This window comes from Centroberyx gerrardi, chromosome 6 (assembly GCF_048128805.1).
Source record: "Centroberyx gerrardi isolate f3 chromosome 6, fCenGer3.hap1.cur.20231027, whole genome shotgun sequence".
NCBI lineage: Eukaryota > Metazoa > Chordata > Actinopteri > Beryciformes > Berycidae > Centroberyx > Centroberyx gerrardi.
The window spans coordinates 4,332,468-4,349,976 of record NC_136002.1 but is presented as its reverse complement, the minus strand read 5'-3'; the positions used below and the strand labels follow the sequence as shown (position 1 = coordinate 4,349,976).

General features: G+C 41.5%; 1 protein-coding gene across 1 annotated transcript in view; it reads left to right on the top strand.

The window, feature by feature from the left end:
- Positions 1–8,145: 8,145 nt before the first annotated feature.
- Positions 8,146–17,509, top strand: part of brip1 (BRCA1 interacting helicase 1) — a 49,311-nt gene continuing 39,947 nt past the window's right edge. The window contains exons 1-6 of the mRNA XM_071912415.2: positions 8,146–8,347; positions 8,660–8,764; positions 9,619–9,730; positions 10,353–10,571; positions 12,338–12,489; positions 13,315–13,452. Of these exons, the coding sequence (XP_071768516.1) occupies positions 8,672–8,764; positions 9,619–9,730; positions 10,353–10,571; positions 12,338–12,489; positions 13,315–13,452 (714 nt within the window). The 5' untranslated portion in view covers positions 8,146–8,347; positions 8,660–8,671. The remainder of the gene's footprint in view (positions 8,348–8,659; positions 8,765–9,618; positions 9,731–10,352; positions 10,572–12,337; positions 12,490–13,314; positions 13,453–17,509) is intronic.

Sequence of the window (17,509 nt, the reverse complement as noted above, 5' to 3'; positions counted from 1 at the left end):
ATCCACAGGTAAGGCCTGTAGGCCTGGTGCAAGGAGCTCAGGGAAGCACCTTTATTCTGGAGTCTCCAAGTTTGGACGAAAGCTTCTTTCCGTCCGAGGACACAAGTGTCTGGTGGAAGGCTTGTAATGGGCAGGGAAGCTCTGGCGGGCGGCTGAAGCCCATCGATCGGTCCAAACAACAAGGCACATCCAAAGATCCGCAGCCTCACCTTCGTGGCTCTAGTCTGAGGGAGACACACACACACACACAAAATGGCCGTGACAAGATTATTGGCACTCCACACTTGAAATAAACTTATTTCAGCGGCAATAAACCCAAGTCAAGAAAACAAAGCCTTGGGTTTACTTTGTTTCATTAGGTCAACAGCTTCCGGGAAATTGAAAGAGGTCTGACTACAGTTGATTCAATTCATCACTGTCCTTTGAACTCCATGAAAAAATGATTCAACCTTAAGGATTTCAATGAGTTTTGCCTACTTCTTTGTCTGAAAGAACCTCACTTATACTAAAGTTACTAAAATGTCAAAAAAATGTCAAAACGTTGCACACCAATGAATTAAAGGCAACTGATGTCCTTTATGTGTTGCCTCAGATAGTGTTTGTTTGTAGTTTCTGAGAAGAGGAATTGAGTACAATATATTCCCAAATGCTTTATCAATGAGTTGGCTCACAGGACAAATCCCAGTTGACTAAATATCACACCGACTGTTTTGAAGTACTTGAAGTGTTGGTGAGAGTCTGCTGGAAGTCAGCTCAATCCAAATGGATTCAAAACAGCTCAGGGGAAGACTTGAGCTCCTGTGGGTGACTGAGCTTCAGTGCGGGACAAACAACGTGCCCCACCCTCGGTCACTGTTCACTACTCACCATCACACCTCAGGGCTTTCTGTGGCCTCTGCTCCCTCTTCTCTGATGGCAAACTTGGCAGCCAATGACATCCTCTGGTCAAAACCAAAAGGTAGCAACATGAAACACATCTGAGAATAAACTGTCATTGGCATCGCGCCGGCCACATGTTTGCACCAATACGCCACCAGTGAACCAACACAACACATGGCAGTGAAGCGCTGCGCCTCAGTGGAGTTTCAGGGTCGCTACACCAGCAAGCTACACTCAGTCTGTCTTGTCTAGCTAATGTCTCATTTAGCAAATGACACTGCAGTGTCTAGTTGAAATACGAGACGGCGTACGTCTGCAAAGATGAAGATGGCCAGCTCATGGAAGACAGCTTGCTTAGGTGACTTACAGCAAATAAATGAAAAATGTCTCAATAGTCCCTTGGTTTCCACAAGAGTTGTAGTAACAATTCAAATGTTCTACTCCTGTAGCCCTGTTTGCTGGACAAAAGCAAAATGCTAAAACAGTTTGATGGCTAATTCATCTAATGTCATGGCAAATAAGCAAACTACACTACTTTACATAGCACTGCAATTGCACACAACAAATACTATTTACCTCACAAGTCTCGATTATAGAGTAGAGTTGACCTCAACACAGCTTCACACCAAGTTTCCTCAACACCAAGTGGCCACTCGCTTGGCAGAAGGCACTGGATTAATGTCGGGACGATCCAAAGAGCTGGTTGGCTGGAACAGCATTACCCGGGATTCCAATGGGCAACATTTGGGTGGGAAAAAGTCATGATAAAGCGATTTTAACTGTGAAAATGTAACTCGAAGCCAGCTTAGGCTTCTCGTGTACTAAAACCCAATTAGAGAGTAATGAGGGCTTGAACACCATAAGCCGGTCATCAGGCTGACACCCCATATGTAGCGGCTAGCATTAGGCCCTAATGCTATGGGCAACGCAGGCTTCCTCACACTCTAATGATTAGGGTGTGAGGAAGCCTGCTTTGCCCATAAGTACCAACTATTAGCGGCAGTGTGTATGTCCTGACCAACACCCAATGGTGTTGGTAGCACTAGCTGCCTCGCTAAGGTTTTTGCTTTCTATGCTTCCCATTTCAACAAAAATAGCTATCTTTTTCCCACGCCGCAGCCGAGCATCACGATTTAGGTCAGGCAGTCAGGCAGTCAGGCAACGCTTAGATGATGCGCTTCGTCAGATGGCCTCTAGTATGTTAAACATATTGGCCCTGATTTGATCCCATACTCTAGAAGGCGTTTTTGACTGTGAGATGCAGAGTTTCCCATACAGAGGCACAAAATCAAAAGTTGCTCAGTGATGTCTGATGTCACATCATGTCATTAATGCCATCAATTTGGAGATGTACAGACAGTCTCCCGGTGTGAAAACAAAAGTGAAATTTGACATTCCACCGTTAGTAACGGGATTTGCAGACAGTAACTCCTCTTCACTGCCATACAGACTTTAACGTAGGTGATTTTAACGTCACCTTGTGGTATTTAAGTAAGTTAGTGGAATTAGGAATTTAACCGTGTAGCAGTGCTTCAGTGCATAGAATTGAACAGCGCTGTGGGTCTGTACAGGATCTGTGCTTGTTCTTTTTTGGAAAGGGCTATTACACTTTTATTCAGATGCAACACAATTCCTCAAACATTGTCCGCATTAACTGGAAAAGCAAACCCCGTAACAGATTTATATGTTTAGCGTGCCTCTATATATTGTTTTTTCTGTTTTCTTCTTTTTTTTCCTTCCAATTGATTTATTTTGAAACACGGACAGTGCACATTAATTGACCCCAGGGTAAATGTGCCAGTGTTAGCCAACTGGCAATTTTTTTTCAGCTATAGTCCCTGTGGCCAATTGTTATAGCCACATTTCACCTGCAAAAGGCCCTCAAACACTCCAAATGTTGAACTCATGTTTCAAAACTAAATCAATTCAACAAAGAATTGAGCAATTTCACCAAATAGAAATGCCGCGTTATCACTGCTTATACAAAGACATACAGTAGCCTATATCTTTGTACATGTCTTTGATTTATTACTTTCATTGATCACCCGTCTCAATGCGACATAAGTAACACACATTCGGGGTCTTGTCACATTGATGCTATATATATATATATATATATATATATATATATATATACACACACACACACATATATATATATATATATATATATATATATATATATATATATATATATATATATATATATATGTATGTATGTATATATTTATATGACCACATGGCCAATCTTTATTCAAAAATCTACAGATTTATGTGGCCTTCTTAATTGGCAAAAATGCATCCCTCTTAAAAATGACTCCACGCCTTTACAGAATCCTTAGCATTCATTATTCAATTCGGCGTACATAAATCCAACAAGCAGCACTTGACCTTTTTCAACGAAAATTTTTTGAGTTGGTTCCCTGTTATTACCGCTATATTTCCCCACCAAAACACCATGGTGGGCGGTAGCGAGCAGCGTGAACCACTTGTAAAAATTGAGATTTTATTAAAATACAATGCTGCTTGGTAGATTATATTAATGCCGAATGGAAGAGTGGGTCCTAATGATTCAAGAAAACTCTTCAGTTGTATTATATGATGGTATCTAACCACATGCTAACCAAGGACACATTAAATTGTCCTATTTTATAATAGAGTTTGGCGTGATGGTCTTCCCATCAAAGAGAAAATGGTACGTATCGGTGATAGCTAATGGCTTAAGTGTTATGAGGATTAGTTTTCTCAGTGCGTAAATCAAAAATATATCATAGAGCAGAGCTGCTCCAGAGGCTTATTAGTTCGGTTATTAAGGAGAGTGACAACCGCATTCTACAACCGAAGTCACTCCCTGAAAATTCAGGTATTGACAACCGAATTTGAGCGCGGATTCGGTTAGTCCGAATAGGTGTACCAGAACCGGACTGTACAACTGGTTGTTACGTGACGTAACGCGCAACACTCGTTACGTTACGTAACAGTATCACCGTTAATTTGAAAGAGATGGGGTAAGTGTTGTGAGACATTCTCAAATTTTCTATCCAGTCTGTTTCCTCAACATTGCGGTTGTTCCTACCAGTTCCTACTAGTACCAAATGTTGCAGTTAAAGACGAGATGAAATGAAAAATGCCTTTTTAACCCTTTTAGATCACATCCCCGGTCATACTGTGCACCTATTTAACAATATATGCCAAAAAAAAATACCAAAAATCAATTTCATTGTATTCTTATATCAAAATTCAATCATGTTTTCTTCCTGTAAAATAATGTACACGGCAAAATATGCCGTGTGCTTACGTAAGCATGCCCGTAACTAATTTCAACCAATAATATCATGACATCCACCCATCAATCAATCTTCAACTTTTAGCGCACAGAGCTAAGAGGCTAAGATTCATTAGTTAGCTAGCTAGCAACAGCATGGTACTTCGGTGTGTCTTCGGGTGTTATGACACACCCACTTTTCAACGTTCAAATCAAATTCCTCCCAACGTTATGTCCCGCCTGTCTTTCCTGTTTCACTCGGAAATACGTCACGATACGGAAGTTAGATACTCTCGAAATGCCGTTTCATCTCGATTATCAATCGAATTATCAAGTTTATGCGGTGGAAAAAGAGGCGGTTGTTATGGATAAATTGACGCCTCTGGTTACTGGTGTTACTGGTGTCAAGTATACAGGCAATGGTAGCCGCCATATTGATCTGAAGTAAACGTTACTATGGTTACAGACATTCTTTACAACCATCGCGAGATCGGAGGAGTGGAGTAACTCCTGTTACCCGTACACAATCTGGTAATTTTACTAGACATATGCGACTTCACTCTCATTCATAAATTCGGTTTTGACTACCGAATTCTGGCAGTGTGTACGTAGCCAGCATAAAGATGGTAGCCAGTGACTGTGTGTTTATAAGGGCAGTTTCCTCTGTTTAGCGTTGCACTGGCATAGCTCAGTGGTTACTTCGCTCCTCAAATCTTTCAGATTTCGCGGTCTCTCTCCCTACCCGGGATCAAACCACGGGCGCTGTCCAGTGTTTTCTCTCCCTCTGATCTGACCTGCCAACCTCCAAACTGTTCTCAGATAAGCAAAGCCACGTAAAACTGACAGATAAATCGAATTTTGAATGGAGTTTGGAGTGACGTTCACTCCATACAACAGAGAACAGTACATAACAGCCGGGTAATGGCTGAAGTTAGATTCTTCTTCTCCATGCATAACTCAAGGATGCATTACGGAGCAGGAAGGTCTCTGCAGTAACCTATATGGTGAAGTCAGTTTCCTTTTTTAGCTCACTGCTACTTCCACAAATCTTTCACATTTCCAGGCCCATAGACGTTGGAAGTAGGGGCGCGGCATTACCCCCTGTTGACAGCTTCCCCTAACTGCACCTAACTTTTTTTTAAATAAAAAAATGGTGCTTAAACTTTCATTTCTTTCTTCGATATTTATATTTATTTATATATTTATTTCCGTTTACATGATTGCACAAACTGACAACTCCCCAGAATCCCGTTTACATGACTGAAGCACTTAGTTTGATTATCCAGAGAGAATTGTATGGGATATACTGTAATGGGATATACTGTATCTCCGTCCGCCCCCCACAACCCAGATCCAAACTGCATCAACACAGCCAACATTCACACCTGTGTCTTCTTCAAGTGGATATTTCCAACAAAAAGCATCTGAGCTGTGTCATATTACAAACTTGTTTTTTGTCTTACCATAGCAGGTAAAATTATTGATACATATGTTTAAAGTCGTATAAGTTGTGTTGGCCATCAAAGATTTAGTGGTTACTTTCAATGAAGGCTATCAGTGGTTCTGAAAGGGGGGTCCAGGGACCCCCAGAGGTCCTTGAAGGGGTTGCAGTGGATCCCCAGGAAATTCACTCCAAATCAGCTTTTGAAAACGCTTAATAAATAAGCATGCTTCCTTAGTGGGTTTGCAATAACTCAAGCCCGTCAAAGACTAACTGGATTTAGTTTGAGAAAAAAAAAACAATCATACATGCAAATATTTGTGATGACAACACTAAAACAATGAATGCTTTCACATGTGAGCCGATGGAAGTCATTTAGTCTGTTCCAAAATGTGCCTGCCAAGTGGAGTCCATCTCTTTTTCAACAATATCAAATCATTGTCATTTCATATGTCTGAGTGTCAACACATGATTGTTGTTTATACTGTTTTGCATGTAAGGATTTGCACAATCAACATGTATCAATGTGAGTGTGTATTTCAACTGAAAACAATAGTTTTAATAGTTTACTAAGACCTTTGGTTTAAGGTCTTACTGAGCTGCTAATAGCCCTGGGAGACACACTTCTTTAAATTAGTGAAAAAAAATCTAATTATTGGGGGTCAAAGCACGTAGCCTAGTGCCGGAACCCTATATTATTTGCTGGAAATCTTTCTTCTTTTTCTCCTCTAAAAGTGTCTGCAGCTCAGAAACTGTAAGTCCTACAGCAACCATATTTGGCAGGTGGGCTCCTATGGCCCACCACTACTCAGGCAACAAAAATTACATCTATTGGCCACATGGTGGCGCTATAACAAGCAAATCAATGTTTTGGCTGATAACATCTAAACCCTTTGTCATAGGGAGAAACTTCTTGTGTCCATAGATTCTTTGGAAGGCGCTGAGTACAATATCACTTTCAATGTCTGCCATATTGGATTTTCCGCCATTTAGATTTTTTTTTTTTTTAACACAAGATTCACTGATTCACAAGAAACTTGGTGTGGACCATCTTGGGACCATCCTCTTTAGAAGTTGTATAAAGGTAATTGATAGGCCATCTAAGTATGTATCTATCTAGGTGCATCTAATCAAAGCAACATTTGAAAGACATGTTGAGGAGTGATGCTTGAGCATGCCCACAACAGAGTTTTGAGTTCTACCACTAGCGGGCGCTACAAATGCAAACAGTTTATATCTCATAATTGACTATCTAAGGCCAAATTATACTTCTGCGTAGCTATGGCGAAGGTTTAGTATTCTTCCCAAAGTACCAGAACCATCAGGAAGTTGGTGGAAATTTGAGTTGGTGATATTACCTGTTACTGTAAAATCCCACTGGGGAAGTTGCAAATTTCACCAAAAATAGAGAGAATGGTAACAGTGGATATAGATATTTCACAGTGTGAAAAAGACTTCACTTTGATGTGTTTCAAATTTGTGTACAGTGTTATTAAAGTACCTTCCCTTTTGGGCATTGTGCAGGTCTCTGTGTTTTGACATACAGTATAGGCTACATCTTGTGCAGTAGCATGGAGGTGACCTGTGCAGTGTCCAGTTTATTCTAATGTACCAGTTTTGCAGTATGGCTGACTTTGAGGGCCTGCCATGATTTTTCTGTAACTGCTTGGGCCCAAATGTTTATAGGCATTGACATCTTGTGCAGGTGCAAAGGGGACCTTTGCAGTTTCCAGTAGAGTCTGTGTTCTGTATGGCCCCTGCGCAGTGTAATATAGCAGCTATATGAAAAATGCCACATATGGTTATCTTTGGGTTTGACAATTAAATACAAATAAATTAGTTTAAATCAATATTTCTACACGTTTAAACTTTTGCGCTTTTATTTTGAAGGCTAAACGCCCGTACAAGAAGCATCTTCTTTATCCTTTCTCCCCAAGGAGGTTATGCTTTCAACACAACACCATGGATGTATTAAACTAGCCCAACACACCCGTTTCTCTGATGTCCTCGGATGTTTACAATCGTAACTTCCGTTATGATGAGAAACGTCAAGCTATATCGAGCCAGTCACAGACAGACAGAATAATAGCGGAAATTGGGCGATTTTGCATTCAAAATAAAATACATTAAATCTGTCGCTAAAAAAAAACAAGAATAAGCACTGGGGTGTACAGAACAACAAAAGCCTATGACTATGAATATATGTCTATATAAATCTGTATTGTGTCTGTGGTCTGTATACATGTGTATTTTGTTTTGAAACCATGTGAGTGTTTGTAATTGGGAATGTGGAGCAAGATGGTGCTGAAAAATAGCATGCGTGGTCAGCCAACCTTACTCTGGGTAAATAAAGGTTAAATCATAAAAATAAATGTACTGTTCAATGATATTTTAGAAAACAAACGAGAAATTTGTTACAATGTGCCACAGATCCCGTGTTGTTCTTTAATAAAGATTTTATTTTGAAAACTGTAACAGGAAGTTGTATTGTTTGTGCTGGCTAACTTGACCTTGGTTAAACGTCATATCTGAATTTTGCATGGCGGGAAGAGGATACACTAAAACAGTGTATGCCCATCGATATACATTTTTCTTCTTATACCATTAGAATACATCCTTAGAATCGAGGTTATTACCAATTTAAACATGTGATTCGGACTACCCTACGGAATGAAAGTATTTAACGTTACGTTAGTGAACTAAGTTGCTGTTAGCTAGCTAGTAGCACTTAGCTAGCAGGTGATAGCCGTCAAGTATCTCAGGTAGGTTCAACTACTTTAGGCAGATAAGTTACAGACCATACAGACAGGAAAGTTCCAGATAATTGGGTAACGTTAGTTTAACTTTTAGTAAATTGGCATGGCAGCCATTAACTCACAGCCGGCTAACGTAACGCATGGAGATAAAAGGCATTGTAGTTACGTTAGTGAACTAACTTAATGAATTGCTGTAGCTAACGTTAACAGTTTCTTTGCTCACACTATCGACCATTTCTTCTATTTGTGTTACCTAACGTTAATTTTGAAGTTATTAGACATATTCAGCATCTAATCATGCACATATCTGTGGACCAGGGACAGATAAACATGGCTGCACCCACAGTGGAGTACACCATTGGCGGGGTGAAGATCCACTTCCCCTGCAAAGCTTACCCATCCCAGCTGGCCATGATGAACTCAGTGAGCAAGCACCCTCACCATACACTACCAATTATCTGTGTGTTATAGCATATGGGTCAGTGAGAAAATCATCAAGAATTGCTGTCATGCATGTAATAAAAAATGATGTAAAAATTGTAACAGATCATGATCATGATTTCTTGCAATACATCAATTGTGTAGGCTATATCTTGAACAAACCAATGCAAGTTCATTTGAACTGTTTAATAGATTTAAGCCACATTTAAAGCATATTTAACTCACATACTGTCAGTCTGTGTATCAAGAGCTCTGACAATCAATTTGAGTGTGAATAAAGCATCCAAAGTACAACAAAATTAACATAATGTTGCCTGCTTTGGTGAGATTTCAGCCTTTCTGTCTACTTACCAACAAGCCCATCAGTTATTTCAGTATACCCACAAGCAAACCAGTGAATAACAATGTCAAAGATGTTCCAAAACCATCTATCTATATATCTGATTGTTTGTGTAACCTATCTCTATTTTTGTGTGGTGGGCAATTATGTATTGACTATTTGTTGACAAAATGGCAGTCTGGGCTTCAGTATTACTCCCTAAAACAACGCTGAGCAGTCAGGAAAATGGAAGTAAAAACCGCAAATTGCTTCACCAGAGCTAGCCTAGGTGGATGTGCCTGTCTGATTGTAAATTGGCATATGCATTGGTAATGGTAAGCCTGTTTAATAACACAGACTGAGTGTTGCAGGGTGTTGTCATCCAAATATTACAAGGAAAAGGAATAGATAATAGAAGTCATGTCTAATAATGGACACATTCAACAATGTTTAATGCTACTGTTAACACTGTTAATCGTATTGTTGTTCCCCCAAACCTTTTGTACTTTGCCTGCAGATTGTACGAGGGCTGAACTACGGACAGCACTGTCTGCTAGAGAGTCCTACAGGGAGTGGGAAGAGCTTGGCCCTGCTCTGCTCAGCTCTGGCCTGGCAGCAGGCTCAGTATGGTAGGTCTGCTCTGGTCTGGCAGCAGGCTCAGTATGGTAGGTCTGCTCTGGCCCGGTAGCAGGCTCAGTGTGGTAGGTCTGCTCTGGCCCGGTAGCAGGCTCAGTGTGGTAGGTCTGCTCTGGCCCGGTAGCAGGCTCAGTTTGGTAGGTCTGCTCTGGCCCGGTAGCAGGCTCAGTTTGGTAGGTCTGCTCTGGCCCGGTAGCAGGCTCAGTATGGTAGGTCTGCTCTGGCCCGGCAGCAGGCTCAGTATGGTAGGTCTGCTCTGGCCCGGTAGCAGGCTCAGTGTGGTAGGTCTGCTCTGGCCCGGTAGCAGGCTCAGTGTGGTAGGTCTGCTCTGGCCCGGTAGCAGGCTCAGTGTGGTAGGTCTGCTCTGACTGACACCAAAGGGAAATTCTCCTATGAAGGGCAAGTAGGCCTACTGATTTTGTCAGATAAATGGAGGCAAATTGCTTTGGTGCACATATGAATTGGAGATGAAACATAATTGTCTTTTACACAGACAGTGCCACTTGGCTGTTTTCCCTTTTGTGTATTCTTTTTAATAAGAATGATTTTTTGCATATAAACTGAGATGTAATGTGTTTGTGATAGTTATTTCTGTATTTCATTGTGTGATTACAGCTAAACCCGAACAAGGAGGAAGCCCTCTGGAGGGCCAAAGCCCCTCGGAGGGTAAAACCTCTGCCGACTGTAAGAAGTCAGAAGCCAGCACCCCCTGTCAGTGCAGCTGCCACAGCAAAGCCAGCTGCACCTCAACTACAGCCAAACCTGATGTTGTGGACCTCACTGTGTCACCCGAGAGAGAGCTGGCACCGCCGCCACCTCCAACATCTGAACCTAGTAAGTACTGTATCTTTCAGTCCATCCGTAATTTTACTCTAGTAGCAATTGAAACATGCTAATATAATTAGCCTAACCTGCACTTGTTTTCCTTTTGGATTCCCCTTTAGCACAACAGTACCTTGATAATTACAAAGTAAGAGACCTGGTTTCAAATTTATTTTATTTCATTAAAGCTACACTAGTCAAGATTTTTATGTAAGGATCCACCTGTCTCACCTGTCTACATCACAAAGTGGGGCTGTAACAGTAAAGAGTGTCCCATCCCTACTTATTGAGACGTTGCATATTCGCCTTATTTGAAATGAAATTCTGGTGTGTCGGTTATGTACACTTCTCCACCCACAGAAAGTGATGAATTGAAACTTAAAGGATAACGCTGGTGTTTTTTAAATGCATTTCTTATCATCAACAAATCCTATGAAAATAACAAAATCAACAATGCGTTTGCTCTACTCCCGTTACTTTCTGACTTCCCACGGACCCTTTTTAGCCTTCAACACGGAAGTCATTGGCTCCAATTGTAAGCTAAAAACCTTTAAATACAGCTCACAAACCGGCTACATGGACAAGACTTGTTGGCAAAACAAAATCATTGCTGATTTTGTTATTTTCATAGGATTTTTTGACGGTAAGAAATGCATTAAAAAACACCAGCCTTATCCTTTAAGAGCGAAATGCAATAGTGTCTTCTAAATGTTAGATCTTTTCCTCACCTTTTTTGGCTGAGTATCTCAGTATCTTTATTTTTGTCTCCTACTAACTTAACCTATTTAGCTAACTATTATACTCCCATCTAATTGTCTTCAGTTTTGTGAAGCAAATATAACATTCAGCTAATTACAAAACCACCTCCTAATAGTAAAGGTGTAATGATTCAGCGATGCAAATCGATGCACCAGGCTTTATGCTATATCGGAAAAGCCTGATATGACGCGCATCTTGTTTTATTTTAACACTTAATGATGTCGCTTACTCTTTGTCTTGTATTTGTCACGTGTCCCCCCGACCCTCGTTCAAGCAAAACAAACTTTCCCCTGCCTTCCCTGCTCCTCTGTCTATTGTTTTGTCAAGAATGAACGGAGAGCAAATATACGACACCTATAAATTGCAAAATTGTATAAAAATCTATAGGAATTGTTCTAGGAGAGCCAGCCAAATATAATCAGTATATGGGAAACCACGTACTTGACTGCTGGGGTGATAAAATCCACTTTTTCATCTATCTCGTGCAATAGTTGGCTGTGTTCAACTGCATGAGAGAAGAGAGAGAGATTTTAGGGTTAATTCATGTCCATTTCATTGTCTTTCTCACCCTCCTGATTTTGCATTGTGAAATTAACCTATCCTCAAAATTGTTACACTGACAGTACAGGTCAGCGCAGCATGCTCTGTGCTCTGTGAGATTTCAAAATTTTCCTCCTCCCAACAAAAGCTTGTCCCTGAATGAGTGTTCGTGGATAAATTGCTGTAGACTGTATATTTCTAAAGAGTTAATTCATGCAGCACACGCTTATTGTATATACTGTATATATTTTCAGGAATCTCTTCTTTCTTTCTTCGTCTCTGATGTTTGATATATATATTCTATTTGTAAAGCTTGATTGCTGCTTGTTTGTCTGTCTAAATGCTTGTATTTTGCACTGCAACAATCTCACCAAGTCAAATGCCTAGTATGTGAAAATGTACCTGGCGAAAATAAACCTGATTCTGATGTATGCATGTAATCCATGCATGTTTTGTGTGTTGCGCTTCCTGTGTTTCAGCATCCTTACCAGAGGAGTTTCAGCCAAAGAAGCAGTCGTTAGCCTCCCGCCTGTCTGAAAAGCTCCAGTCCTCCATCAACTCTGACTGTGAGAAAGACGACGACTTTCAACCAGATAGGAAACGTATTCGCACTGCCGCTGCTGAGTCCAAGGTAACTGTAGACTGTTTGTCTGTCTGTCTGTCTGTCTTACGACTAAAACTGCTTTCCCATGAATGAAAATGCACTAAGCTTTGTACAGTAGTCCGGTCCAGTCCAAAACAGCACATACTGTAATATGGGGCCAGTCCTCCTGATGATGGCGCTATAGCAACTGTCCAAAGTTTAAAGGATACGGCTGTTGTTTTTAAATAAATTTCTTATCGTCAACAAATCCTATGAAAATAACAAAATCAACAATGCGTTTGCTCTACTCCCATTACTTTCCGACTTCCCACGTTCCCCCTTTAGCCTTCAAACCGGAAGTCATTGGCTCCAATTGTAAGCTAAAAACCTTTAAATACAGCTCACAAAGACATAGTTTCAATTTTAAAAATCGCTAACTGTTACCATGAAAAGTCAGGCTGTTGTAGTTATTACCAAATCAAATTCAAATGGGAACAAATTCTTCATTACGCCGGGGACTATTTTCGGTGCTACGGAACTACTTTCCTGAGATGGAAAACGTGTTTACGATCGGCTTATTAAGTTGTTTGAGGAAAAAGTCGGCCGGCCCGGTGCATCGAGATGATGAAATATGCTGCTAGAGCAATGGCATGGCTCTTTGACGTGTTTTTAATCGTTTTTTTAATGCAGTGGAGTGACCTGCTGGGACATGGCTTTATTGGGCACCGGCTACATGGACGAGACTTGTTAGCAAAACAAATTCATTGCTGATTTTGTTATTGTCATAGGATTTGTTGACGGTAAGAAATGTATTAAAAAACACCAGCCTTATCCTTTAAAACTTCACAATTCATCACAATTTTTGTTCTACAGGGCAGTAAAAGGCGGTGTCTGGAGAAGGGAGTGGTGTTCATAGACGACGAGCCGGAGGTGGAGAGGCAGCAGTCAAGGCCTCAGAGTTGGACCATGGAGCTGAGCAGCCAGCCAGCCAGCCTGCCCTCACCATGCTGCGTGAGTCCTCTCCAGACATGGATAGTGGACCAGTATTCATAGTATTCCCATGATGTCACATGCATTTCCTACCAATATGGCGTTTTACAATACACACAGCTCATTGGCTGTGTGTGTCGTTTGATTGTAATCACCTGTTAATTTATTACCTGTTATTTTCCTACCAAGATGGCCGTGTGGTGATGTAACAGAATACTGTGAATATGGGTTTACTGATATTTGAGGCCAGCATTGGCCTTTTAATAAAAATCACATATCAGATATAAATATATCGAATATTGAAACAAAATATTGGCAAAACTCTTATTTATTGGTTGAACTCCTAGTCTTGGATGGTCTCAGTGTTCTCAGTGGAGTAGAATACTGCTAGTTTTGTTCTGATTTTATGATTACAATCTGAGTCCCCATATCAGCAATATTGTTGCCATTCAGTATCACCACTGGGTGGCAGTACACTCCACTCAATTGACTGAGGCTGTGGTTAAAGGTGAGCGTTTTAACAGAAAGCAAAGTACACAAAAAAAGATAAGAACAGAAGATAGGAGTTCATTACAAATTCCAAGAAACAAGCCCAGAACTGGTGTGTGTGTGTGAGGGTGAGAATATATGACTTTACTTGAATTGAGCTGATTTCCTATCCATGCGATCTATATTCCTTTATTGAGTGCCAAGTGATCCGTCAGTCTCTTTAATCAAGAGCTTTTTCAAGACGCTAAGTTTGACTTCCTTCCTGTGGTAATGCAAGTGAGTAAAATAAATACATAATAAAATAAATATTATTCACCCAGGAGCTAGAACCATACCTGTCAGTTTGCAGGAACTAGATGTTAATGTTAAGATAACTTGAATTTATTTTCATTCAAGGGTAGAGGAGTGGGTATTCTCAAATCTTTGTTTAGCCAATAACTTTAAGCCATGAAAAGGTATTAGTCATGAGATAAAAGATCAGGATGCCATCTTTCTGTTGTCAATACTGGTGATTGGAAAGTTAGGGGAAATCCTAGGACACCTGACTCATAAAAGGAAACAACTGTGATAGATTAAACATCCCTCCATAACATCTCATAGAGCTGTGTAAATATTGACAGTATGGAATCTGTGTCATGTTTATTGGTGAATATATATTTTTATTTTTATAGACGGTGTGGGCAGTCCACCCTCCTTCAGTATATTATATATTTATGCATGTATCCATTTATTTATCTAGAAATGTATTTGTAGTTGACAGTGGTACGAAGTAGAAGACAGGTCTCAGAAAAATGCCCTGAACATGAGTAGATATTCAAACATGTTATTCATGTTGTGTACATGTCTAGTACACTCAGCAGACTGAGCCAGCTGGGTGCCCCATGGCGGACGTATTTTAAAATTAATTGCACAGTACTAGTAGAATGCAATGAAGGCAATTTGTGGCAAAATTGAAAATTTGGTCTCTCAGATGGTGACCATATGCTGCCACAGTGCTTTTATGCCAAATGTAGCATTTTCTGCTATTAACTGAGTACTTTGGCAAAGTCCTGGGTCTTTACAGGAAAAGTACAGCATGTTGTGTGAACCCATTGCTACAGTCAAAAGCGACCAAACCAAGTGCATCAGGTAACACCATGCTGTGAAAGGTATCAAGATGCTGTGGCGGTGAATAATCCATGTTACCGAGTTCTCTCCAGGTCCCACAGACCAACAGGTTACCCATAATCATTATACAAGCTCAGAGTCAAAGAATGCTCTTACACTGCTCACCAGAACGGGTAAACTCCCACAACTGCATCTAATACTGCCACAGGTGTGTGGCTTGGATTTGGAGCCGTGGATGGTGGGAGGTGGAAAAAGAGGAGGGAAAGTGAAGTCGAAAAAGCGCGTCCGTCTCTGGTTTCCCTGCAGCTACATGACCCTGGCTCTTTTGTCCCACGAGCGCTGACTGACGGCCTGAATGGGGCCCTTTGAAGCAAGCTCCAGTTTTAATTAAGAGGGTTTGCCTCGCTTGGGCCGCTGATCTGTGAAAGCCACGGGGATAAATATTGAATGGGGTTCACCCGCTGGTTACTGCGCCCGAGGGATAAACAGGTGCTTCGGAGGGCAGATATTCGCCAGGGCTCCTACCTACACGGTGTGGTCATGCAGGGAGGAGGGGGTGTTCGGTGTCATGTCTTCTGAGGTATTGGCTATTGGAGCCCACCCTTATTGGAATGCATTCCAAGCCTTCGAAAGCTGTGGAATGAGGAGCAAATTGGCGTCCAGCGAGAGGCGCCAGTGATACAGAGCCGGCCCACAGCCTGCGGCCCCTCTGCGCCCTCCGACTGGCCCCCCGGAGTGTGAGATTTCCATCTCTCAGGTGTTGGCAGTGGAGTATAGCAACAGCAGCAGAGAAGCCTGGGTATCATTACCTGTGAATACTCTGAGGTATTCAGTAACACCACTGAACTTAGCCCTCTATTCTGCCAATTCCATCTATGTGGAATGGTCAGTGAAATTGTTCATACATAGATTTTTAGCTCCGCACACACTAATACCACGGTACAGGTGTATTACTGCAAAATGCCGTGTTAATGAGACACACCAATTCTCTCAGGTCACATATTGTTTGACAGAGAAAGCGGGGCTTTCTCCTTGGTAGCGTCACCCAAGCAGCAACACCAGTGGAATTGTTCTGCACTGAAAGAGGCGGTATGTTCTTGCTTCTAGCAGAGCTGGTGCCCTATTTGCCCCTTTCGCCAGTTATCTACATTCCTTTCCAGGGGGTGTCTGCTCTGGGCTGTGGGGCCAGGCTTGAAACCTTGTTGTCCTGGCATCTCGGGAGGCAGGCGCGTAAAAGGATACCCTTGTGTCAGCTGTTTCCTGCTGCTGCCTCTGACAAGGGCCTCTATTCATCTAACCACCCCTTCTACCCCGCCCCAACCTACCCCTCTTCCCCCCACCTGCCGATGAATAAGTAATTATTGGCCATCTTAGGGCAGGATATTTGGATGGCTCTATTTAATGTGGCAGCAGCAGGTAAGGTGATCGGGCCTAGGGCCCAGGCTGTGGAGCGTAACTGTTCCAGAGGAGAAAGGTAACCTGAACTGGTGTTGGGGCCCCGCAGCACCTCTGTTTATTTTTCACATCGGCTCAGGGCTCCTTATCCCTCTTAACTCTGAGAGACAGCTCTCTAAGGGCTCTCTTTGGCCTCCACTCCATCACACATTGTAATATTTGATGGGCAAACATGCTTGGAGAATCTGAGCTGCCGGGTAACTTGAGCTGCTCATCCCTTGTCAGAGGTCCTGGCTTCAGATCCCCAGCATAAGTTGCAATACATGACATGAAATGGCATTCGTTTTTATTTGTAATCATACTGGTCAGTTGTAGAGGATTTTGAAATAAATGCGTTTGCCAGGCTTGTGATTTATATTTACTCAGAACAGTATAATATCAAAGTAATCTCTGAGGCAGAGAATACCATTCAATGGACAAGGTGCATTATGATGTTGCCCTACTTGTTTGATGCCATTAGCGGCCACATAGTACAAAGTGCCAGAATGTCAACATAGACCTTGTCAACATAGACCTTGTCAGTCAAAGCCCAGGTCCAGGATGTCTCCATCTCTGTGCTCCTGGTTTATTTAAGATTGTTATCCAAGGACAGTCCATTCATATTTTTCTTTTTTAAAAGAAGAACGGGCTGGTCCACTTACCTTTATCATCTTTATTCATTCAGACAGTGGGATAGTAGTGGACACACATGAGAGAAGGTTCTAGTGGGATTTAATCCAAGACAAGGGACTTAACCACTTGACTATCTCTGGTCTATATTTCTTACCAACATTCACCCAAAGCTAGAAACCATATGACCATGAGTGCAGTCTGTGATGTTATTAATATGCACAGTCTAAATACTCTCAATTCACAATGAATGGGAGCCTGACTCTTGAGGCCCATGGATTGTTTGAGATTATCTGCCCAAATCAGCATTATTTCATGGCATTACTATTACAGTGCATTGGTGTGACATTACAGATTAAGTAGCATGATTTTTTCTTTCATTTTTAGCCAAGGGAGATGGTGGTGAATCTTCACTAAT